Consider the following 23,664-nt stretch of genomic DNA (forward strand, 5'->3'; position numbering starts at 1 on the left):
GATGTAATCAAAAAACAGAACATCCCCTCGAGTTGAACAGTAACATATTAAATTCGTTTTGCTGACAAGGAGCTCTGCCCCCAGACCCCCCCCAATATACTACACTAACTAATACCGATACCCATTTTTAATATAAGGAAATAATAAACACAATTTACAAGGTAACATATTTATTGGTATTAGTTAGTGTAGTTATTAGGGGGGGTCTGAGGGGAACAGCAAAACGAATTTAATATGTTACTGTTCAACCGAATATTTTCTATTTCGTCGAATTTTCACCGTGCACAGTGGACGCGTACATAAAATCTTTAAAAAAATATTTATTGACATTGTTTTTGTTGATGCGCTGCCATAATAATATTAAATATGATGTTTTTTAACTGTAAGAAACCACACCAAAAAAAATCAGCTCGATTCTGACAGAAGTTACACTTCCGAATATTTACCATAAATCCACAAAACTAACCTAACCTAACCTAACCTTACAAAAAGTTACACAGAACTAGCCTAACCTAATCTTCCAAAAAGTTACACAAAACTAGCCTAACCTAACTTAATAATAAATCCCAATAGTAAATCCACAAAACTAACCTAACCTAACTTGACCAAAATACTTCGTACTACACCAGTATGGCAATAGATACACAAAACTACTCTAAACTTATGAAAAAATACTAAAATCTAACCTAACCGAACATAAACTTATGAAAGTCACTCAAAACCAACCGAATCCGATATAACCTAACCTTTCAGATATATACGGTACTAACCTCACCTAATAAAATGTACACAAAATTAACCGCACGTGTGCAAAGAACCACAAAATCAAACCGACACAACCTAAATACACAAAACTAACTCAACCACGCCAAACAACAAAACTATCCTAACCTAACCAAGAACACGGAGTTTTGGCTGTCGGAATTTTGGTGGTCGGGATTTTGGGCTCTCGGGATTTTGGCTGTCGGGATTTTGGGCTGTCGGGATTTTAGGCTGTTGGGATTGTGGGTATCGGGATTTTGAGTGTCGGGATTTTGGGTGCCACCGGTAAAATATATACATCACTGTGTCAAACCCACGTTAGCATTCTTCTTCAACACAGTGAAAACTAGTGACACTTCCCATAACAATACAATCTAACCGCTTGGATTGTATTGACAATAATATAATATAAGTTATGCGATCTCTCATCCGAAAGCCTCCGCTAGCCACACGCGCCTAGCCTTCGGCCATGTAACACCAATAATGGCAGAACATTTATTTTAGAAGAATTTCAAAAGCTCCTAACAATTCATGGAATTATACACAAATGTACAGCACCTTACAATCCCGCCATGAATGGACAGGCAGAGCGTTTTATACAAACACTAAAGTGCGAATGAAAGCAATGTCGAAACTGAAATGGAAACATTTTTATTGCAATATCGGTCGGCACCGCATACGACGACAAAAGTGTCATCAGTAGAATTATTTTTAGGACAGAAAGTACGCACTAAACTAGATCTAATATTTCCGAAGGAAAGTGAAAATAGATGATAAATGAAAAAGAACTAGCGATAGGAAGCCGTGTGGCTTGTAGGAACTATATAGATCACGATCGGTGGAAATTCGGTATAATAAGAGAAAGTATAGGCAAGCTTCATTATAAAATTAATTTAGATGATGGCCGCATCTGAAAACGACACCTGAACCAAATACGTTCGATCGGAGGAAAAGACACCGAAAGTGATAGAGGAAGAGGACCATTATTATGGGCCGTTAGAAGAATTTTTAGGGGAATTTCATAATGTACGAAGTCCGGTATCACTACCACAACCAGAGCACGAAGGAACTCGTGCACAGAAAGCGAAAGAAATAGAGTTGCGTTGATCTACTAGAATTAAGAAATCCGTCGCGCCGGTATGGTATAGAGCGGTATGAGGTAAACCTTTTCAAGAAGGGAAGGTGTTATGGATAAGTCAAATGTCGCGCGCTAACAAGCCATGCGAGATTCGGAGCGCTGCGCGTTAATGAGCCACACCTGGCGCACCGACTCTCTTTTTCTTTCGGCGATTGGCAAAAAGTAAACACGTGTCTAACAAGGAGATGCTACGAAGTGCTAACTCGACTTTCGAATGAGCTCTAGTGCATTCGAAAGGGGAGGTCAATAGTACAAATCGTGTTAAGGGTTTTGGGTGTATGGGCCTTACTTTTTGAGAAAATTGCATAAATATTTATGCATTTTTTCAGCTGTACTATAAATACAATGAATAGTTGAATATCAGTATGGAGCAAATTAGCCGAGCAGGTTAAGTGCCCGTGCAGCTATTATTTTGTAATCCATGCAAGCTCGGTTCAAGACAGCATTCTGATAATTTTTTTTTTTTTTCTTTTAAGATTATTCTATTTATGAATTGATTTTTTTCATTCTTTGCAGCAATAAAAAACGATTTATTACTTGGTATTATATCTGTATGTAGTTATTATGTTATGTGTTATAAAATTCTGTCATAAAACTACATACAGATATAATACCAAGTAATAAATCGTTTTTTATTGTTGCAAAGAATGAAAAAAATCAATTCATAAATAGAATAATCTTAAAAGAAAAAAAAAAAAAATTATCAGAATGCTGTCTTGAACCGAGCTTGCATGGATTACAAAACAATAGCTGCACGGGCACTTAACCTGCTCGGCTAATTTGCTTCATACTGATATTCAACTATTCATTGTATTTATAGTACAGCTGAAAAAATGCATAAATATTTATGCAATTTTCTCAAAAAGTAAGGCCCATACACCCAAAACCCTTAACACGATTTGTACTATTGACCTCCCCTTTCGAATGCACTAGAGCTCATTCGAAAGTCGAGTTAGCACCTCGTAGCATCTCCTTGTAAGTGAAAAGTATCGTGGATTAGCAATAGATCTACCCAGCCATCCGCCTCCTCCCTATTACAACAAATAACAACAATAATCTTTTATAATAATTCACCGATACAAAGAAAAGGAAAATAAACAGATTGAGCTCCCTAAATGCAAAATGCAAAATCAATAGATCGAATGTAAAAATACAAAACGTAACAAAAAATTCTTATTCAATGTTGGAGCGAAAATTAACATTTTCCAGATGATTTATCTCACCAAGAGACTTCTCTATCGAAGCGCATTGAACTCACGTCCACTCGCAACTGTACACCAAGGGTATTCCCAGAGCTGTCGCCAGTTGGTAATAGATTTCGAATTCACCATGGACCGCTCTCCACTTTCTCTCTGTCCATTTTTCACCGAGCGAGTTCGTTAATTCGATAATAAATCCATTAATTACCAGCCAGGCTATTTAACGTTCGTCCACATTTCTGTCTCGCTCGAACTGTACGCCCGGTAATACCCTTAAGTCTGCAGAAACACTAATCTTCCATTAAGTAAACATTTATTCATCACCCTGTTTTCCTCTCCTCCCTATCACAACGGAAACTCGTTGATTCCGAACAAGCCATGGGGATTTCTCCATCGATCTCACCGATGACCATGATCGAAAGCATGATTTCTTAACGAAGAATAATATAATGCCTTTTATGGTGTTTCGCTAACACGTTCGCTCTCACAGTAGAAATATTCGTGTATGATATTCGTTCAGGCTGTAATTGAAGATACGAGCAACTTTTTTTTTAGAAATTGATATTTGGCTGCAATAATATTTACAAAGCAGCACTATACCTTTCTAGTATCTTCATTGTTTTCTACTCTCATGGTAATTACGAATTTTAAAGGGGTATTCTACTGTAAAACAGTTTTTTTTGTGTGTTATAAGGAAATTTTTTACAAAGAAATTTACAAAACTTTTCTCGTAGTAAAAATTGCAGGATATATTTATCCATTTCTGAGTAACATTTATAATTTGTTTATCAAAACAAAATTAAAACTGTGCCCTGATACGCAATCGCTTATAGAAAACGTTACACGGTGTCCGTGATTCCGGCTGCTCTGCTTGTATAAAGTAAAGAAACCAAGAAAGTTCAAGACAATTGGAAATTTAATTATCAATTTTTCCATGTCTTTTAATTTTCCGACGCTTAAAACAAATATAAAAAATGAAACAGTTGGATAAGTAAATTTCCAAATATCATGGACGCCATTTTAGAAAACATAGATCTGAAAAAAATGTTTTGACAATATCATTCATCGTTACGACATGACGTTCAAACAGTTATAACTTCGTTAATTTTAGTAGTTCCGGCATAAGAGCCAGCACATACAATATATTTTTAAAAGTATGTTCTTTGAAAAAGTAGGGGAAAACGATTCTTTCAAAGGTTCACACTAGAATATCTCCTTAAGGAGATAATAATAGTTTTATCTTATAAAAAGTCAAAGAATATTTAACTGCGGTTTTTTTTATTTATTTATTTAAAAGAAAAAAAGTACTTTTCTTAACATCACCTGTGACCCGCAATCGCATGGGTGCACTTTATAATATATAATGTTCGTTTTCTTCACAATGATAAGAAATTCGTTGGGCACCAGCCACTCGCTGTGGCAAATAAAGGAAAGGGAAAATTTTGGGATCTACAGGGGACGGGTTCCGCGGCTCAACCGTCTTCTGCGGTAACAATCACTACGCGGGGGAGTCCGCAAGGAGGATCGTCGAGGGAATGGAAATCTCAGAGCGGAGGGTGTATGTACAGGAAGGTTCATGTGCGTTACGCGATCGAGAGAAAGGGTTCAAGGGAATCTTTAAGGGGAGGAACGGGTTAACGCGGGCGCGACTCGCAGAAATACAATGCTCGGACGCGGAAATTGTCGTTCCCGGACTCAGATCTACAATTTTTAGTAATCGGAAGGACTCACCAATCGCCATGCACGTTCCACACACACAACACACACGTTTTATATAATCGCCTTGCAAACTTCTATGATATTCTCTAAATCGCTTTCTATATTTTCGCTCTCTCTCTATACAACATCGTAACGTTAATTGCCGGGTCGTCGTCGCAAGGAATCTTGAAGGGAGGGGATGGGGGTGAATTGGGGACATCTTCTGGGACTAGGATTGATCGATGGTCGATCGGCCGGTAATCGGGATCGATGGGGCTGACGGAGACTCGACGGCGGGCTGTAGTCTTCGGGCTCGGCGACAGATGGCTCCATTTGGCTGCTTTTCCGCCGTTGTTGGGCTGGTGGACCTTTGTTGTGGGTTCAGGGTTGCTCCCTTTCTGGGGAGGGGTGCTGGTGCTGTCGCTGGTCTCGAAGCTCCTTTTTGTGGTGGCCGCTTGCTGGGGGTTTCCTCCGTCGCCTCCATCGGCCCGTTACCGGCGGGTAGGAAAGGAGACTACAGTGGGGGAAGGGTTATTCGTGGGTTACAATGTATTGGAGCGGGAGGTGGGGGAAAGGCTTAGATTTTGGCGAGAGAGCAGTACTACATATGTATTGAGATTTTATAGAGAAGCGATTGTAACGGCTATTAATTATAATTAATTAACCATTATTATTCGATAATTGCAGAAATAAGATGCATATTAAAGTTTCAGTTGAAAATCTTTGGATCAATTTCGCTTCAACTTTTGACAAGATTTTTTTATCCACTCGTGTATTCGATTATTAACCCTCGGGTAGTGAACGTTGGAGAGAACCACAATTTTAATTTAATTTTGTATTTTACATTATGTATTCACATTTTTTTAATTTTACGTATCTTTAAAATTATTTTTCCAATATATAAAACCCTTTTGTTTAGAAATTATATATTTAACTGTAAGTTAATATTCTTGTATATGTTTTGTAAGTGTAGATCATGATTGGCCCAGACTCAAACTGCAAGGATCAAAGGTTGAGTCAAAGTGTATTTTTTTATAATTCTTAACTATTTACAATTTACTATATTTAAATTACGATATGCATATGGAATATTCATTAAAATTTTGACACGAAGGGGTGAAACATAAAACTCGCAGCAAAAGAAGGAAATGTCAAATATTTTCTTAAGGATTGTTTGATTAAGAATTGCAGTGTAGAAAATAAGTCAGTTTATAGCTATTCAACACTTGTTGTTACAAATTGAAAGGTAAAATTCCATATTGTAATTATAATACTTTTGTTTTAAAAATCTTTTACTTTGTGTCGGAAGAATGAATATCGTTCTGTCCGTTCAATTACGTTTCTTCCAATTTTCATATAAACTAATTTGCCAATATAGCATTTAAAATTGCGAATACTTAAAGTCTATTTCTTCGAAAGCGAAATGTCATGTCTGAAAAAATTTGATGATGCATTTCATAAAATCTTAACTTTGTTATAGCAATGAGCTAAAACACAAGAGATAAAGTTTTGCCCGGAAACGTCGGCCGAGCCCTGACCCATTTGTCGAGAATTTCCGTCGTCGTAGCCGTAAGGCCGATTTATATTTCGAATCCTTGCACGTTACGCGTTACCGTAACTTGTCGCGTTAGGTTCTCACGATAAAGTTCAAGTTAATCCCTAGAAGAACCGAATATCGTAGACATCTCACGAATTTCGAAGGTCTGAAGCTTCAAACAGCATCGCGACGCGATGTTTTTGATTCAAAAGACGAAGTCATCAAATCAGGTGACTCACATTATTTTTACAAAACTGAAGTACAGGATGCCTTTTTTATTGTTCATTATACTATGACAAATAGAAAAAGCTTCCGGTGAAGATTCTCTTGAAAATCAAAAATCTCGGCTCACGTGCTATTAATCAGAGTCCACGTGAGATCTACTTGCATCGATTGCAAGTTAACGCGTGACAAACGAGGCGCTTTTCATCTTTGAGACGCCTTGCGTCGCCTCGCCTCGCGTCGTGTCGCGTGGCTTTCGTGAAAATCGGACAAAGCGCGCACGTGGCCGGCCAGTGTTCCTCGAACGAACGCTTGCAATGCTTTCCACGAGGAAACGATTCACGGTTTCAAGCGAACTGGAACTTTCTTTGAACACTCGTCGGCTGAGCGTGTAGAGGTCTTGAAAAATAGAGAACTTATTGACTTCGCTGGTTTCTGTTCTATGATGTTAAGAATTTTGCTCCATCATTTTACACTTCCAATATTTTTAGTTTTTAAATTTCTAAATTACTAAATTTGTAAATTCTCTACCAAGTTCGAGCTACCCATCAGCAATCATTCCTACGGTGGTCAACTTTTCAAAGATTTTTAAAAGATTCTTTCATTTCAATCCGAACTTCCTAACAATGATTATCGTAGAAAATCTATTTTATTCTGTGATATTTAAAAAGATTTTCTGTCTTAATAGGTATTAAATAAATGAAATACCTGCCAAATTCGTTTCGTTACTCTATCGATTTACAATAATTGAAGCGTACAATTTATCAATTTTCACTTGTCTCGCCTAATACATGTACATATATGTATATTAAATTTAATGCTACTGAATATCTGAACAAGTAGATGTACAAAATAGGCAAAGAATGGCAAATGCTTAATGGCAGTCATACGTTATATTGCTGCGGACGAGGCAAGTAGGGGTGCAAAATTTGTCAAGCTTTCAAACTTTAGTTGCAGAAGAAAAAGGAGATAATATTGTAGGAACAGAAAAAGACGTTTTGTGTTGGGATCGTCTGCCAGATTCGTCAGTGGGACTGACGACCGACAATCCCTGCCCCAGACCCTAATAACACCGCTTTTCGGAACTTGTACATATCCAAATCGCATACAGGACGACCGCCAACGAGAACAGTGCTGAGTTCCCACGGTTACCTGGCGATCGCCAGTTCGAGCTAACGGCGTCTGGGCATTAAACTCAATATTATATTATTTTCGTAGACTACGATGGTGGAAGACTAGCGCTTACATGTTTAATCGCTATATACACTCTGGTGAAAAAGTAAATTAGTCTGCGGTGAAAAGCTAAGTCAGGGCGAACTTGTCATTTATGCGGAGCGGATGGAAAGCGTATTATGGCCCAATTTAAGCGGACTTTTCATGTTTCTTATTCATATTTACTAATATTTCGCACACTTGTTGAAGGTAAAACGCATGTATCAAAAATAATTTTTATGAACAAAAAGAGAAATATAACTGTCCTCAAAAATATTACTATATGTATATTGGCGTTAAATCGTTTTTAAACTACTCGCTAAGTTGGTACTGTTGTTATAAGCATTTCAAATACAAAATGCTAAAGACATTTCTCGAAAGGTGGCGCTTTAAGAATATTTTTCTTTTATACGTACCGCCCAATGGAAGACGTTTTACTATTTTTTATTTCCTTTTATTTCTTTCTTGCTTCTAATAAATTAATTATACAAATTAATTGTTACACCGTATATTGTACAACTTATCTACCTGTATCACTCAGCTGCCTCTTGCATATCATTAGTATTAATTGTTATAAACTTTGCTCCTCATAATAATACTTTAATTTTTAATGCATTCCTGTAATGCACATTTTCAATTTCATTCTCTTCTATATTAGTACCCTTGTATTTATCTCATTATTTATTAAAAAAATTGATTTAAAAACTAATAAAACCCACACTATTTGAACATTAAAATTACTTAATACCATATTCCGATTTTTCTATAATTGTTATTTTTAAATAATTAAAATTTATTAATTAATTAATTTTAATATTAATTTATATAATTATTATTATTATTATTATTATTATTATTATTAATATTATTATTATTATTATTGATGAACGCACCGATTCCCGTTTCCGCCCCCTTCCATTTTCTTGCTACATGCAGCCTCATAGCTGCACTTCTGGCCCTGGCTTCTACTATAATATGTGGTGGTGCCACATATGATCCATGAGTGCCTCCATTGCCAGGGTCGGTGTGGTGCGGAAGACACCTGTCATCCCAAGCAACGCTAATCGGTAAATCTTTTCCAATGTCTTCCTGTTGCAGTGGTTCCTCATAGAGGTCCACCATACAACAGAGACTTACGTTAGATGGGATACCATGATCGCGGTGTAAATCCACCTGACCACTCTTGATTTTATACCCCACGTTACTCCAAACATCCTTCTACAAGCCCAGTAAGTTGAGATAAGCAAGTTAACTTCGTGTCTAGGGTAACCCCTAGGTATTTTACTGAGGTGGATATATCAAGCTCCACTCCGAACGAAGAGGGGGCCCTGGATTCAAAGCGCCTTTCCTCAAGAACGGTACTATCTCTATCTTGGTTAGGTTCACCTTCAGCTTATATGATAGGCACCATTCCTGCACGAGTATGAGTGCTTCTTGCAATCTCAAATGTCATCCGCATACTCCTGCACCAGGACTCCTTCCTCGCTTAGGGGAGAGAGAACTCCCCCCTGCCGGCATCCCTTTGGGATCCGTGCCCTCAACGCAGTCTCGCCGGAATAAGTTATTATAGTCCTAGTTCGCAAGATATTGTCGATCCAGGTACCCAAGCTATTGTCAATGCCAAAACTGCTAGCAGCTTCGCACATCACGTCAAAGGGTGTACTGTCGAACGCCCCTTCTATGTCTATGAACACGCTCCTCAATCTCCCTTACCAGATGATGGAGCGCCGTCTCTACGGATTTGCCAGCCTGATAGGCATGTTGCGAGGCACGTACCGGTCTCCTCACCAGTGTATGCTCTCTTATGTACCTGTCCACCAATCTTTCCAGCGTTTTAAGCAAAAAGAATGTTAGGCTGACTGGCCTATAGGATGCGCATTCGCGTCGCACCCTACCACTAGTTGCAGCCTTTTAATCTTGCAGTAGTCTACCAGCCCCCTGAGTTCCCTCGAAGATGGAGGTACCTCAGAGTCGTAGGGTAGGTAAGCCGAGCAAACCACCACATTCGCCCTGTACCCACCACCCCGGGTGTCAGTAACACTGCTGTCTAGTTTCTTGTGTAGAATTCTGCCAGTTTTGTGGCCCCGAGTCCTCTTTTTACGAAGACGCTCGCCCTATGACCGTATTTTAGGTCCCCATGAAAGATGGAGCCTCGTTTTAAGTCCAGCCCGCCCACATGACCTTGGTGTAACCAAGGTTCCTGTATTAGGGCAATATCTATATTTTTGTTAATATCTGTGTGCTGCACTGCTAGACGCCAACGGAGCAAATCCGTGGCTGCTTTGCAGTGCTGCAAGTTAACTTGCGAGATAGAGAAGCATCCTGCAGCCAAAGAGGCTGCAGTATTGCTCTCCCTGGCGTGTACCTCGCTGGTGCTTAATGTGCCCTTGCTCTAGCCCATTATTTGCCCCCGTGCTTTACTGGGGGGGGCTCCCGATTTACTCCCATACCTTTGTCCTGCTCGGCTACCCGTAGTGCCGAACACCCAGGCCTTCGGAGGTCTGCCCCTTGGTCCCCTTCCGGTGAGCCCCTGACCTCTCCTTTCCGTTGGGGTGGCCCCTAAGCCTTTCGCCCCTGGGTCCCTGGTCCCTACCCCAGTTTTGGCCGGGCCCTTCCCTCCGTTCTCGCTTTCCAGCAGTCCTCCACCCCCAAACAACCTCGGGGTAGCAGAGACCACCTCGGTCCCCGCGGGTACAGATACTGGCTCCGCATCCTGGGTCCAGGTGTTACCACCACTCCCCGTGGTCGCTGGAGGCCTCGTGCCGCCGTCATTGGCGGTGCCCGATGCTCCTGTCGGTTCTTCCCGACCCCGTCGGACCGTGCACGTGGCTCCCTAAAGAGAACCCTGCTACGAAGCCCCAACCACGAGGACCTTGAAGGACTCACCTCGACTCCTAGGACCATCTGCACTAATCTTGTTTCTTCTTTCCGGTCCCATACCCTCCATAGTTGGGTATTGAATCTCGGATTTTGCCTCCTCAGTCGGCTCAAAATCACCCCCGTCGTCGCCGGTGGCCAGGGATGATTGTAATGAGTTTGTGGAGCCTTGGTAGGCACTCCCTCTCCATTACCTGAAGAGATGCGCCCTCCCAAGGCTTCACCTTTCCTGCTGTGTCCCTAAGCCATGCCCTGGCCGTGTCGTCCGAGCAGGTGAAGCACCCAAAGCACCCCCTACTCCTGCCTGTTTCCCTCGAAGCGTGGGACCTCCTTACCCTCCGACATCGAGTCCAGCTTCGCTTCAAGGGCCCTCAGGTCAAGATCCCTCTGCTCCGAGCTCAGGGTGGTCTCGGGATAGTTTGAAGGAGCAATCGCTACCTTTTTGCCCGCCATGAGAGCCTCCCTGTACCCAGATGGGTCCGGGAAGATCTGACCCCTTTTGGCCCTTTTGAGCCCCGCAGCCCCCGCGTCCCTTCGATTCCTTTGACCTGTCCAGATGGTCGCGACTTTCCCATCTCCTGGAACCGTCCCGTCCCCTGGTACTACCTGGAGGGAAGACGCCTCCGAGGAGATTCCGGTGGCCAGTTTGGCCCCCTGGGCCCACCTGTTCGCCGCCCTACTACGGTTCGCCCTCTTCCCCTTATCCTGAGTTTCCAACTTCACGACATTTGCCAGGAAGAGCCCCTCCTCAGCTGCCGCAGCTAGTGCCACGTCGACCTCGGCCAGTCCCTTAGCACCGACGTTCGTCGCCCCTGAAGAGAGAGGTCCCTCATTTGAAGGCTCCTCCTCTTTGTTCATGCCTGAGTCATCGTTTGTTTTTAAACTAAATGGGTCCATAGATGTTCCCACGAGTAGGCAGGAAAGGGTGGTCCGCCCTCGCAGAGCCTGCTATACGAGGGTAAGGGTAATACATTATCCTGGTGTCATCCAGCCCTCGGCACGATTAATTTATTTAATACTTATTTAATATTAATTTAAATAATAATTTTTAATTAATAATTGTTATTGTAATTATTATTTTTATATAAAAATACGAATAATTCTTGGAAAAGTTCAAAAGCCTCAGAATCAAGTATCGTAGCTCCAAAGAATATTCACGTTCTGTCACAACGAGTTCAAAGAAAGCAGACACAAAAGACCAGAAGGAGAAAAAAGAAGTTTCTTAACATAAGCCAAAAGAAAGAGCTAATAATAAAAATAACGCCAGCCGGAAGTAGGTTCGTGCTTCAATGATTAAACGACTTGCTTGGTTCTCCCTTTTATGGCATTTCATTGTTTCTTGGCTCGTCTGTAAACCACGGAACTTCCTACGAAAGAAGGGCGTCATTTTCTTTTTTCTCTCTCTTTTCAGTTTATCAAACAATAACACTCGACGAGAAGTAACTTTCGTGCAAACACTCGTTGCCTTTTCCTCTTTGCCCTTTCTCCGCTTCTCTTTCGTTTCCTGCCTACCACTTCGTCATTGGCGCCTTTATGATTCTTCTTCGCCGAAACCACGATACGTTCGTGACCCTTGTTTCGTCGAGTTACCATTTCCCGTTCTCGCTTCAATTCGATAAACAGAGTCGAGCCGTATTTTCCGCTTGGAATTTGGTGAGTTTTCAGTTTCCGCTTGCTTTGTATTTCGTTGAAAATTCTGCGGCCATAAAGTTTAATTAACGAGCTCTGGAATTTTTGTACCATCGACCTAGGAAGTTTGTTTATTTTTTGAAGAAAATCAAAGCTTTTGTAGTTGATGAATATAACTTTCTGTGTTAAAAATTTGACGTACGGAGTGGGTGAATGTGAAGTAACAAGGGTGGTAGGGTGTTTCATTCACAATTGTCTGGATTAAACCACGCGTGTGACGGCGGCTAACCGGCCCCAGGAACACTTGAAACCGCTCCCTTTCGCGCTTTTATAGCGGGGAGTGAGGGGTCGAGGGTCGAGGGTCGAGGGCCGAGGGTAGGCCAAACAATGAAGAAGCCGGTACGTGGCTCGTCTCAAAGCACAGAATGCATCCGATGAGCTCGACTCGTGGGAACCGTGGCTACTTGCGCCCGGAAGGATTGACTTTGGCCAAGAGGTGAGAGGTCAGGGGTTGCCGTCGAGGAGGAAGAGAAGAAGAAAAAGAAGAAGAAGAAGAAGAAGAAGGGTGGAGAGAAAGAGCAAACGATCCCCTGGGTGCGCGTTTAAACCTTTTCACGGGCATTTCCGTGGAAGCCACTTTTGTCCTGCTCCGACAAATTCGAACTATGCGAGTTTCTTTTCCCTCGAAACCCCTCGAAACACTCTGCATAAAGTCGAAACTGAGATGCTTGGAAATTTCGAAAGAATTTCGAGACACTGAATTATAAAGCAGTTGGTATTATTTTGTGGACGAAATTATTAATAATTTAACAAAAGTGTAGTAAGACATGTTGAAATATTAATTATTAACACTAGATTTACGGATATTGATTATATAGGGGTGACCGGGGCTAGTTAAGATAAACGCTAATTGATATATTTTAATTTTTAAAAATACCTCTTCTCGTATAAAATAAAAAACGCGTCAGCATATGTTGCACGGTGACGTGTGCAACTTCACTTTAGAAATTTCTCATTATATATCGTATTTTGGATATGGTTCATGGACATTTTAAGATTTCTGCCAATGAAAGTTAAAAAAAAAATGTTTGAGTTTGAATGAACATATCTCGTATATCGTTCGAGGTAAGTAAATAATATATATAACATTTTGTAGACAGGTTCATTATTAATACATTGTAATGGGCTTATACACATAATCTACAACTAATTTTAACCTTACAATCGCAAATTAAAAAATATGTACATTACAGGAGGGGCATGTTGATACATGTGATTTGGGGCACATTGAGACAGCGTATCAACATGCCCCTGGGTACCAATTTATTTATAATTTCTTTTTTTCAATAAGTTGTAAAACGAAATAATGGGAAAAAAAGAAAATCTGCTATATTGACGGACACTCCTGAAAAAGAAGCCCTTAGTCACGAAGAACAAAAAAAGATGTTAAAAAAGCTGAAATTGAGAAAAAAGGTATAAGGAAAGGACTTACGTCCCAGTTTTGTAATAAAAATAACAAAAATAAAAAGTAAAGAATGTTGTAACCCTTTAACATTCTATTTTCTGCTTCTAAAGATTAATATATTAATACTATTTGTTAAATCAGAAGAATATATCATACTTTGTATTTTATATCTGTTTAGTTTAAAGATAAATTGATCGCATCAACTTGCCTCGCTTCAGTATCAACTAGTCCCAGCTATTGGGCAATTTGAGACACGAAACACGTTACAGTAAAACCTGGATAAATGCAACCAAGATTGGGACCCAGTGGTTGCATTTATCCAAGCGAGGTGTCGAATCTCGGATTACACGCGACGACCAGCCAAGCGTGAACGTAGAAAGGGACAGACAGTGGCGGAAAGAGAGAGGTCCGATGATGAAAGGAAAGAGCCGAAACATATCAGTGTGACTAATACTAATTCAACTATAAAACTTTTTTATTTTTGACTTTTTTTTATTGAAACTTTTACTAACGCATTGGTGAAATTTTTCTGATTAAAATTGTACCAAACACGATATAGTTTCAATTATAATTACTTGCTAAAATTGATGTTAAAGGTTGGCGAAAAGCAACAGAGATCAAAATCAAAATCAGTCGCGGTGTCGGCTTTGGTTTCAAAGGTTTCATTTATCCAGGCAAGGTGGCGATTCTGGGCATTTAATGTTGCATTTATCCAAGCGAGGTATCGATTCTGCGTCCGTACACATGTTTTGTATTTATCCGACATGCCGATTCTGCGTCCGTACACATCATTTATATTCAGTCGTGGTGTCAATTCTATGTTGTTTATTCTATTACTATTGTTTATAAATATCATTCAACCTATATCGTGTTTGGTGTCATTTTAATCAGAAAAATCTCACAAATGCGTTAGTAAAAGTTTCATTAAGAAAAAGTTAAAAATAAAAAAGTTTTATCGTTCAATTAGTATTAGTCACACCGATATTACGGTCGGATCATATTACACGGTTTCCTCGTCGAGCGGCTCGGCTCGCCTAGGGAGATCCCCCCAAGTGGAGGGGATAGCGATGTTGCACTTATCCAAGCATTCTTTCGTTGCATTTATCCAGGTTTTACTGTACCTATAAAACGCTTTTGTTGAGTACAAATTTAAAAATTGATAAATAGAAACGAAATTAGCAGTTGTAGAACGAATCAAAGAATTGCAGGTTAAAGTAATAGTTCCATAAAGTAAGCAATTTCGAAATTATAAATTACAAACTGAAATATGTCTCAACTAGTCCCGGAATCCCCTAACTTTTTTTTACAGAAATCCGTCCTTTTGATGGGTATATTAAAATGCAATTTTTTTGTAAATTATTTATTTAAAATTTATAGATTTTTATTTACTGCTGTCTTCAATACATTTTTTACATGTAAACTCTATCTTGGAAGTACACTTTCCGCATACATACTTGTTACATTTATTTGTGTAGGATGCCGGCGGAAAAATTATAATGTTTCGTCTCGGGTACCGTCTACTAGAACTCGTCAGTGGGACTGACGTGGACGGTCCCTACCCCAGACGCCTGGGTTCATTATTCACAATTGTAAACAACTAGTTCAAACTTGTTTGCCCATGTATTTATTGCTAAACAGCCGTCATTTGCTTGGTGTTGTTTTTTCTTATTCATTGTTATTTCGCAATAATTGATCTATATAAATTAACCCGTCAAATTGAGGGATTTTCGTAAAAATAGGTATACACCATCGAGAAATAATAAAATATAGGTGTTCTAAAGAAAACGAGTAGAAATATATGTCACTAAAAACCAATATGCAATGTCTAAAGAATAATATTTGCTTGTTCAGAATTTTTAAGCATAAAATCGAAAACCCGTCAAATTGACGGGTTCCGTAAATCTAGTGTTAAGATAATTATTAATTTTCAAGTTTAAGTTTTTATATTGGTAGCCTGCTTTATCGGTATAATATTAAACTTTTCACTAAGATTATCTCTTATAATAAATTATCTAACCCATCAAATAAAATAATTTTATTTACAATGAGAAATTTTCATGGATATTTTTAATTCTGAAAAAAGAAACGATGAAACATTGTATTCCTGAAGTAATTTGAATGGGAATCTAAAATCCGATTCGTCTCCGAAACGTCTGAAACTTGTTCCTCGTTACGTTGTTCTGGATGGCAAATTATCCTTGGATTATTAATGCGACAAGTCTCGCGTGTCCACGGAATTAATAGCCTGTTTAGAATATTAATTTCTAAGGAAGTATCAGAACGCAAGCCCAAATACATCTGGACCGTCGCATCCCTCTAATGTAACTATTAATCTTACGGGTATAAGCGTACATGTGCAACCGGACTCCGTGCTACAAAGGGCAAAACCTTGATACCCATTACTTGTCCCGCTGTATTTCACATCCTGCTCCGTTGCCAGCCTTGTATTCGAGCCTCTGGATTGTTGTAACGGTGACGAGGTATGTACTTCGTTTTAAGACAAACTGTCTCCTGAAAAGTGTTTAAGTTGTTGAGCAACAGGTATGCTTTATTGTACTTGATGCAAATTTTCAATAACTTTTTACGTGATACTGGAAAGTATATGTAACACTATCTAATAAAAATACATAATTATCAAAGAGTAAAAATCATGAATCGCTTCTAAGAAACAGTCTATAAGAATATCCTTAGTGAAGTACACCTTAGTAGAAATTAAATTTGAAATTAATTTTCAAAAATTTACTACACCCATTTATAGCGCCAGATTAAGAGAAGGTCTAAGGGCTACAGTCCCGCGCTCCATTCTCCAGAGATCCTTGTTATAAGCCTTCCATTTACTACATTCAAAAGCATTCAATAAAGTTTTTTTTTAATTGTTGCTCTATTTAGCAACCGAAGGAAGCCTCAAAGGTTTGATATCTCCGGGCGCCGCACCCTAAACATTTTAATCCAGTCCTATCCATTTATATACATATATCCGCTATAGTAATAATAATAATAATAATAATAATAATAATAATAATAATAATAATAATAATTTAACAAAACGTTTTATCGTTTCTCTCAAATACTAATGCTAATCTGCTGAAAATCTAACTTCTTTAATTAAAGCAATCCAACTACGTTACAATGACACAGAACCTAAAAAAAAAAGAGAAAGAATTTGATTCAGTCGATTCAGAAGTTCTTTAGTTAGCAAAAAATAATTCGCGAGACGATCAAGCATAGAAAAATCGGGTAGCCGGAAGCATCGTCAGCCTTAATTGCGGTCCGGAAACCAGGATGACGTCACATCTGGTCCGTTCGCTACTTAAACACAGCCCCTGGTCCGTTTCGTAGCCACGCCATCCCACCGGAAGCCGTGAACCAAGGGGGTAGGGGTGTGGCGTAGTTCGTGAATTTATACGGCGTTTAACCCGGTTTAAACTTTGGCACTTAAATTAAACAATAGAACAAACCGCGCCTCCGCACCGCGCCGAGTCGAACGTACGTCTTCGACTGAGCTTCCTCTGTCCTTTTCCTTCCGACATTTCAACCTACCCTTTCCCCTCTTTCCCGCGTTTTCAACCTCCTGATTCTAGCCGGGAAACGTCTACGCGGAATTACATTGTCAGACGTCGGATAGCGTTATTTCGCAATCGAGAGCTCACGTTTGAAGAGAATCCTAATTCTAGACGAACGGCACGATCCGTCTGGACTTCCGGCCGCGGTTCGTTCCGAATATGTGGGAATACCGATAGAAAGTTTCGAAATATCTCTGACCTGATTGGTGCAGTTTGGTTTATTGACTTTACGGACCATTAACTGATTTGGCCAACAATTTTATTGGCCAGGAAATAACAGTAATAAATTGGTATAAAGTTATTGTAAAATAACAATATTCAACACGTTGACTGTTGCTTCAGCGTTGAAGTTGTTGACGATTTTCGTTTTATGAAAATTTAATTTTTCATTTTTACAGTATTTCCTTTTTTTATTATTTATAATTACAAGGAGGGTTGCGTTTAATTCTAACAGTAAGCGAAATAGGCAGGTGCCCAAGATAAAAGGAGGAATCCACATCAAAGTGCTTGTCATTAGTGAATAAAATAAATACCTATCTCTGTTGGCCTTGACTTTTAAACTTAAAAATATATCTAAGGAGGGCCCCGATTTTCATTTGTTCGCCTAGGGCCTAGAGCCTGAAAAGCTCTAGACGCGGCCCTAATTACAAGTAGCTAATACAAATATTTCTAATTAGAGAGATTGAAGCATTTCTAGACGTATAATAATATGAGTGATGGATTTTAACGGGGGCTTTTGGCTTTCGTCATAGGAGAAATTATGAAACGGTGTAGAATGAAATGATGAATAATGAAACTGGAAGTATTGTATTGATTCGGGAGTATCGAAGACTGTTGATTGACGTATCCTGTCCCGAAATAGAATTCAATTTGTGTAGAATTCGATATGCAATGATGGCGGCTGTTTTGTTGTTAGCAACAATTACGGGGTTGAGATTAAGTCTGATATTACCGAGTTTAACAAAATGAATGTATGTAATTACACATCATGAAGATATGCTGATTGCGTGATGTAAATGAAGTGTAATTTAATAGCATAAACCAAATTTTATTATAAACATTATTATTACAATATGATACATTTAATATTTTTATCATGGTATCGTTAGAAAGGTGTTTATTTTTAAATTATTCAAAATAACTGTACCAAGTGTTAAATTAAGATAAGACTGTTCATTTTGATTATTATAAAAAAAAAGTAGAGATTAATACATATTTAAATGAAAGAAAATATAATGCACTCGCATCGCTCGTATGGCTACTAGAGAACTGCGTCACGCCATAAAACATAAAAGATCGCTAGCAAAAGAAGGTGGGCTGATAGATGGCCTTACACTATAAACGTGAATATAGATGTACCCACTTAACACCAAGTTATATTTCTAAAATGATAGATATAAAATAGAAAGAAATGTCAGTAGGAATAATGAAATGGTGTTTAATGAATTCAATTCAATTGTATATTTTTCTAAATTTCATTTGATGCATCTAGTTATTCTCTATAAAAAAGTATTAAGGTTACTTGGGTCGAAAATTCATCAGTTTAGAATTGAAAAATATCTTAAAGGGAGACTACATACTAGGTTCCCCCTATCAGTCCCTTAAATATCTTTTCAACTATTCAATTGTCGATTCAAGTGTCCTAATACCTTTTTGAAGAGAATAAAAAACACTTCAGTTGATATATGTATAACAAAATACACGGTTCCCTTAAAAAGAAAGAAAAGAAAATGAAGACGACCTTGAAATATTTAATTTTGTCTCGTGTAATTTTTTTTTATTTTCTACCATTTTAGAAATATAATAAAGATGGACCAGTCGCATGGGACACCCTGTATAGTGAAGTAAAATTCTTTCTCTAGCAAGTGGTAAATTATTTACTGTTTACTGTTTACCATTTGCTTGGAAGCTCTGTTCATATCCTTTTGTATCCCTGTCTTGTTATGCTTCATTCTATTCTATTTCATCCCTTATATGTATCCATTCTATTCGCTCGGGTGGAAATTCATGGTCCATTGAGTTCCCCTTATTTCTGACCACACGCGCTGCTGTTCCTCTGAACGTCCGTCTGAATTCTCATGGACCTGTTTCACTTACTATTAGTCCAAAATCCCATCGATGTATTTTTGAACAGCGGAACCAAAATTAATGTAAACTTAATCATGAAATTAAATTCCTGAGTAAGCAATAATTTTATTTTTAACAATTCTAAATTAAATAACTATCGATTATTTTCCGAAATTCATCTTCATAGCGAACAAGGAATTCGCTCTCATCTGTTCAGAGCGAACTTTCCTTTGATCGTGGAAAACTTCTGTCGGTCGCATTAATCACCGATGCACCGATGAAGTTCGAGACGCGTCTCACGAGCTAGCCGGTTTCCGCGGACCGTCCTCCGTGAATCTTCCACTTCCGGCGGGAACAAAACGGCCGAAGCATAGTCAGAATTCGCGATGACGATTGTTCGCCTGCTACGACTTTCTTAGACGGTTTTCGTGGAAAGGGGATGAACTTTGAGTTTCAACGAAAGAACGACGCCTTTTGTGTAGACTGGAACCTCGCAGAATCGCCTCGCGAGTCTTCTTCCGGCTCTCATCGATCCGACTTCCGACTTGGAAAATGGAAAGGGAAAAAAAGGGAAGTGACGCGATTCGAGGAACGAGGGAGACATTTATGAATTGAAGTTCGAAAGTAACACTTGGAAGACTGATTATAATAAATGATATAAATAATATAATGAAATATCATTTTTTCCAAAAATAAAAGTCTATAAATCCTACCAAGTTTCCTTGAAACTATTCATCGGTTCGAAATTAATAGCAAAGGTTCCTTGATTTATTTTAAAGAATAATTTAGAAATATTTCCTTCAAAATCGATCTAGAATAATTTACAAGGCACAAAACCTGTCATAAAATCGAAGATCAAGACAGAGAAAAAGAGGTAAGCGGGCGTCGAAGCGGAAACTGCGGCACGTTTAATGGAAGGCAGACGAAACTAGCCGGAAAAGAGCCCGTGGGACGGAAATCTATTGCAAAATAATAAGTTATCCGTGGAGCGACTTTTGCCGACGTGTCGTCCGTGGTTACCTTTTCCCTGAGGTTACCTCATTATTTCTAACTGATGATACCATAATTCAACATCTCGCGACGTACAAGAAAATCGACTTTCTACCTACGTATTTAGGTATAGCCCGATATGAGTCCAATCCTTGCTATGTCGATCTACAAATTATTGACCTAATCAATTATTTTACCAAGACAAGTATAGGTATTTTTGTATTTTTGTATTTTTATCATTTGAGAATCAACTGACAAATTTTATTTTCATATCAATAAAAAGTTAAGATAGATCAATTTTTTGGGACATTTACGAATCTAAATTATTTGAATTACCTGATTGTGAGATAAAGTTTAACAATTTTTTCGAACATTACAAATTTAAATAACCTAAATAACTGAAAGTGAATAGCCAATTACACAGGGCCTTGAAAACCTTCAAAATCTCTGATATGCTGATGGTGTACTAATTAGAAGCTTTGCTGTGCGGGAAAGAGCGAGGATGAGAGTTCAAGATAGAGTCACGCGGCAGGTAATTTTGGAAACAGGATGAAATTTGGTAAAGCCTTGACCGTGTACCAGCTCATCTCCTGGTCTTACCGAGGCCAACACGAAATTAACGCTTTGTATGCGACTGAAAACTGTGTGACATACCGCCAAGTCCCGTGATGCACAGGTCGGTTCATTAACTTCGTTATAAAGGAATGCTTTTTTTTCTCCGCAACGACCTCGTGGTATTGCTATAATTTCTCGTTCAGCCTCGTTACTTAAAAAGGTACGTCGTTAAACACGAGTGTTTGAGATTTTGAATGGTTTATGTGTCAAATAGGGTCATTATTTTATTCTATTTAATCGTTATTTTACATGATTAATGTATTTTACTTTGTTGATGTATTTGTGTTCGGTAATATATCATTTTTCGAGACCAGAACCTGGCACCCGACTTTGAAAAATTCAATTTCTTCAAATTCTATTGTATTCCTCTGTACGTACCACCTTTACTTTCATTTGTACCCCAAAGAGTGAAAAGATATAAGGGGGCGAAAATACCTTAGCACCCCACTTTAACATTTTTTAATTCTCTCAACGCTGTAAAAAAAAGAAACGTTTGTACCCGTTTGTACCACCTTCAGTTTCGTTTGTACCCCAAGGGGTTCGTTTGTACCGATTTCTGAAACTGACCCCAAGGCTGACCGCCATTTTTGAAAATTTTTTATATTAATCACATAATTTGAAAAATCTTCAAAAAAGGCGAAGTTACCTCTTGGGATCATTTTCAAAAATCGGTACAAACGAACTCCTTGGGGTACAAACGAACGTGAAGGTGGTACAAACGGGTACAAATGTTTCTTTTCTTTATGGCGTTGAGAGAATTAAAAAATGTTAAAGTGTGGTGCTAAGGTATTTTCACCCCTTGGGGTACATACAAACGAAAGTGAAGGTGGTACAAACGGGTACAAACGAAGGACAATACAATACAATTTGACGAAATTGAATTTTTCAAAGTCGGGTGCCAGGTTCAAGTAGGTATGATTTTTCACACTTACTTTAAATTTTTAAGTTGGAAGTGTTGAAAATTGGATGTAATTTTTTGGGCCTCTTTGTGTTCTGGGCAAACTTTTGAACTTGAATTTCCGTCCGAATCTACAAAAGTTCCAATCCGAACTCCCGACTCGAATTTTCGGGTACCCCCACACCCCTAATACATATCAAATTATTAAAGTTTACAATCAATGCTCAATACCAAATATTTTACTAAATGATATTAAATACTTCATTATAATAACCAAGAACATTATTATACTTGATTAATTTCGTTCTGAAATTGCTGAAAATATATTAATAAAACGAAACAATTCTGCTATTATTTCAAAGTTTACAAAATACCGGTCAGCTTCGCAATTATAATAAACGTTCGATTAAAATATCAATCAAAAGTGAGTGAAATCGATCGAGAAAGGTTTATTGAAAATACTTTAATCGCTCATTAATTTTCGGTCGAATTACAAAACACCGGCTAGAAGCTGGTGCTGTAGTTTTATACGGGTGATCGTAATTCAATGAACGGTTGTTCGACTGAAATTTTACCAGGAACGATGGTGATTTAAATGAAAATGATTTGCGCGGAAAACGTAATACAGGATAATTGCGTTCCGTGCGAAACTTAATAGAGTTACGCTATTTTAATTGTATATTGCGTTTTCCTCTTTTGCTTATCAGCTTTTTATTCAATTACTATTTTTTAATTCTTTTTCCACTTTCATGGAGAAAATACACCTACTACTAATTGTATAATAAACATTCTGTGTTTATCGGATCATAAATTTAAATTAAGAAAATTTTCATAGAAAACATGGTAAAAAGTTCTATTTGAAACAGATTGGTATGATTTTCAGTCAGTTTTGATTGAACTGAGACGTACAAAAAATAAAATGACTTCTATGAATTTCATTTCCAGGTTTCTGGACATTTACACAACACTGGTCAGTTCCTGGTATTCAGAGCCGATCGAGAAGCAAAAGTTCGGGTCAACATAACGGGTGGTCCACTCGCTTATCATTATCAGTTCGAAGAAATTTACATTCACTATGGAATGGACAACGATCATGGGTCCGAGCATCGTATCAATAATTATGCATTTCCTGCTGAGGTGAGTGAAATACTTCATTATTGCGATAATAATAACTCAATAAATTCAATGCGCTTGCAATTGTTCTACATATATCTGAAGTATTAGAATATCTATAATGATAATTCCAAAATAATAGATTTCTTTCAATTATTCAAAATTTATTAGTAATCTTTGAACGGTGAACAACTGACAGTAACACTTAAAATTGAAAATTTTAAATTTCTTTATTTCTATCTTCCAAACTTTAACCCTTTGAAGACAAATTTTTAATACTAATCTTATTCTCAATTTTTATCTAAAATTTCAAGATTCTAAAATTAAAATATTAGCTAATTAGAAAATTGGGAAATCAAAAGAGTAAAAAATCAGGATGTTAGGAAATTAAAAAAAATAGAAGAATAGAAAATTTTACAGCTCTAACAAGATACTACAACTCAATAGATCTTGAAAACAAGTGCAGCAGTCAAGCCCGGCTCAAAGCACGCTCCTTCGCGGTCCAACAAATAAAAATTTCACTTTGTGCAATATTTCGAAATTATTTATTAAGATATAATTTGTTCACGAATAAGATATTCATATATTGTTTCTGTAGTAAGGCACATTCCAATTCATATGAATCCGTTTAACAAAACAATTAAATTCAGACATTATAACTTAAAGGTCTATGCATCGC

The 23,664-nt window shown here is 38.2% G+C and overlaps 1 protein-coding gene across 3 annotated transcripts in view; it reads left to right on the forward strand.

The window, feature by feature from the left end:
• Window positions 1-23,664, forward strand: part of CARPA (Carbonic anhydrase-related protein A) — a 230,181-nt gene that overhangs the window by 152,423 nt on the left and 54,094 nt on the right. For all 3 annotated transcript variants that reach the window (XR_004582812.2, XM_034337209.2, XM_034337210.2), the window contains exon 4: window positions 22,818-23,009. Coding sequence is in view for 2 of the 3 variants with exons in the window: in XM_034337209.2 (XP_034193100.1) it covers window positions 22,818-23,009 (192 nt within the window). In the remaining variant the exon portion in view is untranslated. The remainder of the gene's footprint in view (window positions 1-22,817; window positions 23,010-23,664) is intronic.

This window comes from Osmia lignaria, chromosome 13, assembly GCF_051020975.1.
Source record: "Osmia lignaria lignaria isolate PbOS001 chromosome 13, iyOsmLign1, whole genome shotgun sequence".
NCBI lineage: Eukaryota > Metazoa > Arthropoda > Insecta > Hymenoptera > Megachilidae > Osmia > Osmia lignaria.